Raw genomic sequence first — 10,460 nt, 5'->3', positions numbered from 1 at the left:
ATGGACGAATAGAAGAAAATGGCAACAAAACAATAACATTTATAGGTCAAATGTGGTTTACCATGTTTTTTGTAACAAAAGATTAAGACTCAACTTTAGTGAATTTCCCAGGTTCAAGCTTCAGTCTGTATTAAAGTGAAACAGTTCTCAGAAGATGGCATGACAATTAAGGTTATTTAAAATGTTAAAGCAAAACAACCAGGATAAAGTTAAAACAAAAAGATAGAAAGTAGTTAGCTCAGTGTTTTTTTACACTCACTCACACACACAGAAAAATGCTGGTATACCATTTTTATTGGTCACTTTCACTTTTCAAAATAGAAAATGCACACACTCTCAAACAGAGATGCTCCTGTCACATAACTGCTTTCTGAGTGTGACGCTCACAAGTAAATATGTACATGCACCTTCACAGTACATTCTTCCATCTGTGCTTCTTGTTTACCGTAAAATTTACACACATACTGTACATACTGTTTGTCTGTGCCAAAGATTTCACATAACATTTGAACAAGATATCAGAGGTGCAATCAAAAAGATAAAATTTTAGGTACATTTATTTCATATTTGGCCTGAATGTGCCACTGTACTATCTGACAGTATATTTCTGTTAGCTGACCTGTTAACATGATGAAATTCACATTCAAGCATAAAACTTGCAGACAAGCGTATGATGGCACGTCAGGAGTGAACTTTGGGAAGGAATGGAGACCAGCCTGTACCAGCTGCATCTGGTTCACTCATTTCAAGATCAAGATCACTGGTTTCAAAGTCCAAGTGAGCCTGATTTTTTAATGCAAGGCACTCACCATTGTGAGTGTGGATACTATTTACAGTGTTGCACTTAAACTGACATGTGGAAACTGGATGCTTTTAACTTTCCCATATTTCATGATCATTTCATCTGTTCTGGGCCATATTTTGTCCTCCTCTAGGCTTTTGCTCATTGGGTGGACAAATCCTCATTGTCAATTTATTTTACAGATTCGAACTGATCCGTCACCTACATCGAGGCCAGGATGCAGTGGTTCGGTGAAAGTTGTACGGGCGGTGTACAGGTGCGTCAGTGTATCAGGAAAGACCTCGAAAAAGGACAAAATACCTGCTGGCCAGTCCAGATACACTCCAATGGTACTTTTGCGAGTATCGGCAAGAAACCTCATACAGGACCCGTTATGATGAAAGCTCCCATCATGATACCAGCACCAAGACTTTTCATTCCCTCCCAAAGAAAATTCACTTGAGTAGTCTCCCATCCTGTCTATACTTTTGTATGCCACTCCAACTCTTTCAGCACTAAAATCCTCAGCCTCCCAGTAATGCCGACCAGTCAGACCCTCCGCACACAGTACTTGACGGCAGACAAATCTTTCGGGATTAACAGGATGAGGTTGCTTCTCTGTGACGTATGTTGCCTTTTTGTTCTCCTCTGTCAAAATGACATTCACACCTGCTGTGTTGGGGTTCAGCGTCAGCTCACAGGCATCTGCAGCCAAGACAGAATTATCAAATAAGGATAAATGTGTTAATATCCTGAATCCTGCATGATACTACTGTTAAAGAGCAGGGTGAGTATTGAGTGAAAATTCATTAACATCACAGCTTCAGCATTTATTTAAAAATAATTATTTTCTTACACTTTCTCAGTAGCTTCAAGTCAAACCAGAAGTCTTCATTTTGGTCCACACTGAAGGGAAACAAAAGGACAGATGTGAAAACATCGAATAAATAGTCAAATATGAACATCATATCAAACACATGAAGCACATCTAGATAATAAATCTCTTAATACAATATCTTGGAATTATGGTGGAAGTGCATTTGTTATACAGCCTGTTTGAGCATACTTGAGTTTCTCCAGACTGCAGCGTGGATCCCTCTGTATTTCAGTCAGCATTTCCACTCCTTGATCTGCCAGGTGATTAAAGCTCAGGTCCAGCTCCCTGAGGCTGCAGTGGTTGGACCTCAGAGCTGAGGCCAGGGCGACGCATCCATCTCCCGTCAACTTACAGAATGACAGCCTACGAAAATAAAACAACGTTGTTTTAGACATGTAGTACATTCTATTCATCTATCATTTGTTTACATGACATGAAGCGTGATTTGATTAGTCTTTAATCAGGCTGGATAATGTTAACATTATTACACCTTTTGTTGTCACAAAATAATCCCCTGTCTTAGATTGATAAGCATGACTCATATTCTCCACAACAATCCTCTACTAACACACAGGGTGGTTCAAACTGGTCAGGTTGGATGGTCGAAAGATGCCATGGGCAGTGATCGTCTCAAAGTCCACTGCTTAATCCACAAACTTGCACTTTCTTCTCTGGATGTCAAAGCTTGTGTGATCCCATTGCAAGATGGTATTAGTTTTTTTATTTGATTTTAATTTTCTATAAATATTTGTACAGCACTAACACTACTGGAGGCACAGCAATGGCTTACTGTTATTGTTGTGCATATCACAATAAAGGACTTGAAAAGCTACTAAATGCACTGACCTCAGTGTTTTCAAACAACAGTGTGGGCTCATCAGTGCATTGCAGAGCTCCATCACTCCTGAGTCCTGCAGGTCATTGTAGCTCAGGTCCAGCTCAGTCAGGTAGGAAGGTTTGGAGCTGAGTGCCGAGGCCAACATCTTGCAACCTTTCTCAGTGAGTCTGTTGTGACTGAGACTAAATGACAAATGTAGGAATATAATTAAATTGCATGCAACATGCAATACCTCATTGGATATTATTTTGTCTATTAGTGTACTGGTTACTGCTTTCTTCCATGATATTACAAGTGTAATAGAGACTTGTTTGAACTTGTAAAAAAAATGCAGTGCAATGTATGCAGCCTTTTACCTCAACACTGCCAGATTACAGTTTGTGCTCATCAAGCCAGTACAAAGGATCTCCATTTCTGAGTCTTCAACAATGTTGTAACTCAGTTCCAGCTCTCGCAGGGAACACGGTTTGGATACAAATGCTTTCACCAACTCTTTGCAGATTTGTGTAATTCCACAATTTCGGTTTAGTCTTTTGGTAAAGAGATAAAAGAGACATTAAATGAGAAAAATATATTTACTGTAGGTCCAGCCTAATTTAACTAACTCCTGATCCAAAACAAGTTGGCAGCAGCTAGTGGCTGGTTAAAAGTAGTCAATGTTTGTAGAAAGTAACTTGAATCACTGTTGATATTGCTAGCACCAAAAGACTTTTTGCAACAATGATACATGTATCAAGAAATTTGCAAAGACAACTGACAGGCTGTTTTAGCAGGAAAGCTATTTGTACAATGTCAAAAACAAATACATCCTTTCTGCCTGACAGTATGACATAGCCAAGAAGTCCGATGTGAAACCTTTTATTCACCATTAAAAGCTGAGACTTGCCTGAGCTTCTCCAGGTTGCCTAGCCCATCAGAAAACACAGAGGATAATGCATCTCCCAGTATGTTGCCACTCAGCTCCAGTTCTCTCAGATTTGAGAAGGTTGACTTGATAGCGGTTACAAAACTCCCAAGTAGGTCTCCATCATATCCATTACCTGAGAGGCTATAAGCACAGGATGTGTGTACAAGTTGTGGAGATAATACAGTCTGGACAACAGTAATGACATGACCAACTGATAAATTGAGAGATCAACCTACACTGCCATCCCAAATGCTGCCAGCATGGCACTGTCCTGACTGAGTCGGGATCTGCTCCGAGGTTTCAGCCTGTTAAAAGGCAGCTGTTCCTTGCCACTGTCACCAAGTGCTTGCTCTAGACTACAGTCTAGACCTGCTTTAAATTTAAAGTGTCATAAGATAACTTTTGTTGTGATTTGGTGCTGTGGGATAGACTGACTTGACTTGAAAGCTGATGCTTTTTATGTATTTCACTTCCTACACAATGTATAACTAGGATGCACAAAAAAGATGAACAAAAAAGAAATATAGTAACAAAATTGATCAAAAAATAATAGTTTTACTCACCTCAGAGCTTCTAGTTTACACTGACAGTTCATCAGTCCATCAATCAACATCAGTGTACCCTTGGAACCAAATACACTATTTATCAGGTGCAGTTCAGTAAGCGGGGAGTTTGGCATTCGAAGGGCTGTGGAGATTGTTTCACAATACCAAACATCAAGCCAAATCCCTGAGAGTCTGCCAAAATTAAAATAAACAATCATAATCAGATAAAGTTTTAGATTAATGTAATTAATATTAAATTGCTTTTCATTTTTAAAAAGGTGTGCTGTGTGTTTGCTGCATTAAGCCAACATTTCAGCTCACATGGGACATATTGAGTTTTGTTTCAGTAAAGTCAGTGACAAAGCAGTCAAACCAGGCTTAGTTACCAACTCACCTTGCCTTTTTGCTGTTCCTCACAGCTGGGAGTAGCCTAAAAACACCTTCTGCTGCTGGTCTGTATTTTTTCAAGTGGAATTCATCTAGAGGTGTATTTGACATTAGAACTGAGTCAGCCAGAGCTGAGCACTGAACAGGGGTGAGCCTTGTTTCTGGATTATGATCTGTTTTCAGATACTGCTGCACAGTATCATGTATGGAACTGTCTTTCAGCTCGATCAGGCAGTGAACAACGTTCAGGCATCTTTCAGGTGAGCACTCCCCTAAGTTTATTTCCTTTAGACTTGTCCTAACTGCCTCAACAACTGCAGAGTGATCCTCTTTCTGTTGAATCAGGCCTTGAAGTAGATCTTGTGTTGATCGTAGAGTCATGCCAATCAGAAACCTGACGAACATGTCCAGTTCTCCTGCCTTTCTCTCAATTGAATTAGCTACGGAAATTTCAATCAGCTCATCCAAAGGTAAATCAATTGGATCTGCATCCAACTCAGACTTGAGCTCTTCCTCAGACCCTGTGAGCAGGAAATCTTTGAGGCTTAGAGAGTCAATTTGTTTACGAGCAAAAGTGTGGTACACAAAGAGAGCGGCAAAGTACTCCTGAACTGTCAAATGCACAAAGCAGTAGAGTTTTCTTGTCTTGAACACATCCTCTTCCTTTAATATCTCTGTGCACAACCCACAGCAAACTCCTGCTTTGTGAACATCAATGCCATAGCTCTTCAGATCACTGCCAGTAAAAATGATGTTGCCCCGATTCAAATGTTCAAATGCCATTCTGCCTAGTTTCAAAATGAACTCTTCACTTGACTTGAAGATCTCCTCTGCGTCAAACTCATTCTGGTTGTCATACTTGTCTGTTGCTACCTGCATTTGAATGAACAGGAAGTGTGTGTACATCTCAGTAAGAGTTGTGGGTATCTTTCTGTTTTCATCTTGAGTGTTGTCCATTTTTTGTAGCAAGTATCTAAGAACTTTCGCCGCAATCCAACAGAAGATGGGTATGTGACACATGATGTATAAGCTTCGGGACATCATGATGTTGTTAATAATTATTTCAGCAACTGCCTTGTCCTCAACTCTCTTCCTGAAGTACTGTATTTTTTGTGGATCATTAAATCCTCTGACCTCAGTCCACTGGTGTACGTACTGGCGAGGGATGCGCTGAACTGCTCCTGGTCTTGAGGTTATCCAGACAAGAGCGGAGGGAAGAAGATGTTCCCGGATGAGGTTGGTCACCAGAGTGTCTACTGATGCCTCCTTGGTGGTATCTGTTAGTCTTTCTGTTATTTTGAAATTCAGTTTCAGTTGGCTTTCATCAAGACCATCAAAGATGAACAACACTTTGTGATTAGCAAATATATTTGCAACTGCTATGTTTTTAAGCTCTGGGTGGAATTCTCTCACGAGTGTCTCAAGGCTAAACTGATTGTCTATGACCAGATTTAGCTCCCTGAATGGTAGCACAAAGATGAAGTCCAAGTCCTGATTTGCTGTCCCATCTGCCCAATCCAGGATGAACTTCTTCACTGAGACAGTTTTTCCAATGCCAGCAATTCCCTTTGTCATCACAGTTCTGATACCTTTCACTTCTCCGTCTTGCCCAGATGAGACGCTATCTTCTGTTGTCCTTTTAAAGATGTCATTGCAGTTGATTTTAGTGCCTTCAGATGTTTGACTCCTCGTCTTATCTTCAATCTCCCAGATCTCATGTTCTTGATTGACACGGTCACTCTCTCCCTGTATAATGTGGAGCTGTGTGTAAATTTTGTCTAGTGATCTGGCATCCTCATAATCTGTCTCTGTGCCTTCGAACTCATATCTGAACCTTTCCTTTAGAACTGCTTTGTGCTTCTTCTTGACTCCTTTGACGAGATCCTCTGCTGCAATGAAAGAGTTGATGTCAAAACATTACCAAAGAAGCAATACTTTTTGTTACGACCAGGTAGTAGGGGAAACCCTGGTGCAACATAAAAATAAGACCAAACAGACATGCTGGCAGTCTGGTTTAGAGAGGAGAGCCCACAGGAAGCAGGATGAGCCGGCCTTTAAACTTCTGGCTTTAAGGCAGGAACCCATCAGCTCCCTGGACAACCTACACTCACTCAACCAAACACACCTGCAACCAATCACTCACTCACACACACACACACACACACACACACACACACACACACACACACACTCAGGTAACACAGAGGTGCATTAAAGCACAGAGGCAATTAAAGCACATATAATAGAAATGTTTATACGACCTCTGGGATCGTAACAACTTTGAACTGTGTATTGCATTTGATCTTGTTAATGTGTTAAAGGTCCAATCTGTAAGACAGAGTCTGTAAACGCTGGCCCAACTGACCAAGCCAAAGCATCAGTATTTGATGAGTTGGGAATAAGACTTTATACTCAACTATCTTACAAACTGGACCTTTAAAATTAGAGATGCACCAATCCACTTTTTCAGTTCTGATCTAATTCAGATACCTGATTACAATGTTTTCTGAAAGGGATATGATCACATCGGAGCCCCCGTTGAACAGCACAAGTGTTAGCTTCTGAGCCAAACAAGTAAGTCTCCTGCATGCAGAATTCCAGAGACATTAAAGGTTGGAAACGTTATGTCGTATATGAAATTGCAGATCCCAGAGCTAATCTATTTTTTTTGTTTGTTTGTTTTTTGCACAGCAGCTCAGCTGGAAAAGCTCCACTTTAGCGATACAGTATGCAGTTTAGTTTCAGATAGCTTACAGGGAAATATGCCCTATCAGACACTGCGTGAGGCATTTTACTCATCTGAACACAGAATTTAATTGGCCAATGTAAGCATTAATGTATTGCCCTGCAATATACTGTAGTGTGAGGGAAATTATCTAATGTCCCTTTATTATTTTGATATGTTGTTCTTACATATGTGTATCCTGAGGCAGATGTGGAGATGATTAGAATGCTTTCTGGAGTGAGATCATAATCTTACTACTATTACTTACTATACTACAATTTTGAGTATTGTTTTCTGCTATTATAAAGGATGAGGAGAGACTGCCTCTCTTCAGTCATCATCTACTGTATGCGCTGCTGATGAGTGACTCTTGCTTGTAAGCAATAAAGAACTTCCAGAAAAGAAAATATTGTGTCAGACTTGGTGTCTTGACCAACTCTCATTTGCACTTGACAAGTGACTGATATTTAAGTGGCATCAAAGCATCAAATTACCATCATGTTTCAGACGAACACTTCAAAAAAGTTTTTTAAAAATCAGACCTTACGTACTTTGACACTGTTCCGGTTGATTTTTCAGGAGGATTTTGAAGAAGGCAGATTTGGCTTTTCTGGATGTGAGGGCCTTGTAAAGCTCTCTCATCTGCTCCTGGCTGGTCCTGGCAGCCTCGATTTTGGTATACATCTCGTTATGGATTATTTTCTGCTGCAACATCTCATCCGCTATTACCATCACTGAGCTGACGCTCTGAATGAGCTTAGCTCGGTTGTCGTCCACCCAGGCAGCTTCTTTTAAAAAGATGAACACAACATGTCATATATTGGACACAGCTACCAATCACAAGCATGCAGCAGGATGAATGGCCTCTAAAGCATGTACAGTATATACTGTTCTTGTTATTGTTATTTTATGGTCACCAATTTAAATTAAGATAGTGTTTGCTCCTAAATGTATTAACTCACCTTTCTTCTCTGTGATGGCTGAATCAGGATCATGTGTTTCAGAGAGGCCAGGACTGACAAATGACAAAACAACTGTGCGTTATAGATTTATCAGTTAACAATGCTGAGAACCAAAGTATATTTTTTTATTTTTTGTTTATATTTAATCTCACCTAGGTCTGTTAACTTCAGCCAAGGTGGACTCATGTAGCAATGTGCTGCTCTTCTCACTACAACCCAGTGTTTCAGAGGCAGTATCAGTATTTTCTACTTCCTGCCTCCTTAAAGTCTCCTCCCCTGTTATGTCCGTTACAGCTCCACCCTCCTCCTGCATAGATGACCTCATTTGGAGGAGAACAGACTTTTCTCCACTTTCGACTGTGGTGGAAACTTTGTCTTTCTCACGGTCAACTTTGTGACACTCCTTCTCCCCTGTTGTACCCCTCCTGAGTGCAGAGCATAGGCTTCCCATGATGTTATTTCTTCAGTGTCAGCACAGTGAATCTGTAAACAAACATCATTTCCTCAGAGCAGCCAAATTTGCTTCCTTTATGTACAATGCATGTACTAACTGAAGTAAATGATGTGAACCCATATTCTGTTTTACTATGAATTTGATCGTTTGATTTATGCTTAAAGTAAAAGCAATGTTTGTTTGGTCTGTATTTGTATCGTCTACAACTCTACAGCAACTTGTGTTGTTTTTGATTTCACTAAAACATATAAGATATTTGACAGGACTACTCATATTGTGTTTAAATACCTAAAAATATATTCAAATGTGTTATTTTACCTTTTTGTCTGAGGTCCTGTGGTAAGCTGCAGCAGGAGAGAAGAACATGTTGCATTTCCAATGCTTGTGGGTCTATCGACTTGTGAACAACCCCGAGAAAGACTACTCTTGTCAGAGACAGGATGTGAGCATTTTGTTTGGCAGACCTAACTAAACGTGTGTGTGTGTGTGTGTGTGTGTGTGTGTGTGTGTGTGTCTGCAGATACACACACACACTCATCAACCCAACTGCTGGGTTATGAAATGTGTAACCCATTTTGGGTTATTATTTGGGTTATTTTTGTGCAACCCATGCATTGGGTTAAATACAGTTGGGTTATATACAGTATATGGTTAAAATCCATCAACCCAACAAACATCAGTTGACCCAGCACCTGGGATGTTTATGCTTTGAACGTCAACACGTCACATGTCATCACGTCGACTTCTCCCGTCATCCACCACGAAGCACCGAGCGGCAACCCGACCAATCATCCTCGTCGCGGCGGGCCAAGTCCTAATTAAGGTTTGTGCACACTACATATCTAATTCACATTGTCCGTCTTGCGTTACCTATTAAAGTAGTATCTTTATATTGTCGTTATCATGGAAGCACACACGGATGCAGTTCATCTGTTTGGTTTTAGCCATTTACCAAATGAATTAATGAAACGTCCATAATGCCTGCGGGCTTTTGGTCATGTTTATTGAGTTAGCCAGCTAGCTCGCTGGTTCGCTAGTCTGGCAGCCGGCAGCTAGCGGGCTAATTATCCTGCTGGTTTGCTCGCCAGCCTGGTACTTCGCCAGCTAGCCGGTTCGATGGGTGCGTGTGAGCTAACTAACAGGCTAGTTCACCGGTAATGACTGAATGCATTTCTAATATGCTACCAAAATGTGGAACACCTACCCCCCAACCAGCCAACAAAAATACCATTAAAGACCACCTGTCTGCAATTGCCCTCAGGGCTTTTTGTGTTATCCTTTTAACATTCTTGTACAATTGTACTGCTGTACTTTCTGCAACTGCTAATAAAGTATTCAATCAAACAGGGCCAAGATGATCAGGGGAAACAAGTGGGGCATCCAGGAGACCTGCCAAGAGTTCCTGCATCTACTCACTCCAGGCATGGTAAGTTAGGAAGGAGTGTATGTTGAGGATTCATTGTTAATAACAATCTTTTATCTGCATGTTAGCTGCCACATTTAATTTGTTTTCCTCAATTTGTTTTAGATTGCACAAGACTTTGATGTTTAATACTGTAGTTAGTTGGTTACTTTTGACGTAGTAATGGTCTGATTTTCATTTTCGCTTTTTAAAGTCCTGAACACAAGATATTGTACATTTATTCATGTAGTTTTGCACTGCTGTCAATTCTTGAAGATTGTTTTGCACGTTAATCCTCTGATCTGCCAAAAATAGAATAAATATTTTTCTAAGATTCTAACATTGTTTAAAAGTGTTTGTTGCATAATATATTCGCATGAGCAAATATAGGATGTATTTTAGAGGGTTTGTAATGTAACTGTTTACAAGACATCGGTATTCTGTTACAGTAAAACACAACATCACAATAATCACCATTTTTGAGGTAGAATTATCCCTTGCAGTTTATATGAATCAGCATTTTGGTGGAGTATTATAGTAAGTATAATTTGCACAATATTTAACCAATTCATATGGTAGAAT

General features: G+C 40.1%; 1 protein-coding gene across 1 annotated transcript; it reads right to left on the bottom strand.

Moving 5' to 3' along the window:
• Positions 1-262: 262 nt before the first annotated feature.
• LOC311268477 (NACHT, LRR and PYD domains-containing protein 3-like) lies at positions 263-8,473 on the bottom strand (the record flags this gene model as incomplete). The annotated part of the gene is made up of 11 exons (XM_084372152.1): positions 263-1,486; positions 1,638-1,687; positions 1,848-2,021; positions 2,505-2,678; positions 2,853-3,026; positions 3,383-3,544; positions 3,967-4,140; positions 4,343-6,224; positions 7,612-7,848; positions 8,023-8,075; positions 8,175-8,473. The coding sequence occupies 11 exons, from the start codon at positions 8,471-8,473 to the stop codon at positions 969-971; spliced, it is 3,897 nt and encodes a 1,298-aa protein (XP_084228278.1). The 3' UTR covers positions 263-968.
• Between the last annotated feature and the right edge of the window lie 1,987 nt (positions 8,474-10,460).

Source organism: Pagrus pagrus (genome assembly GCF_965226575.1).
Source record: "Pagrus pagrus genome assembly, chromosome: 13".
NCBI lineage: Eukaryota > Metazoa > Chordata > Actinopteri > Spariformes > Sparidae > Pagrus > Pagrus pagrus.
This window is presented reverse-complemented; position numbering and strand designations above follow the sequence as displayed.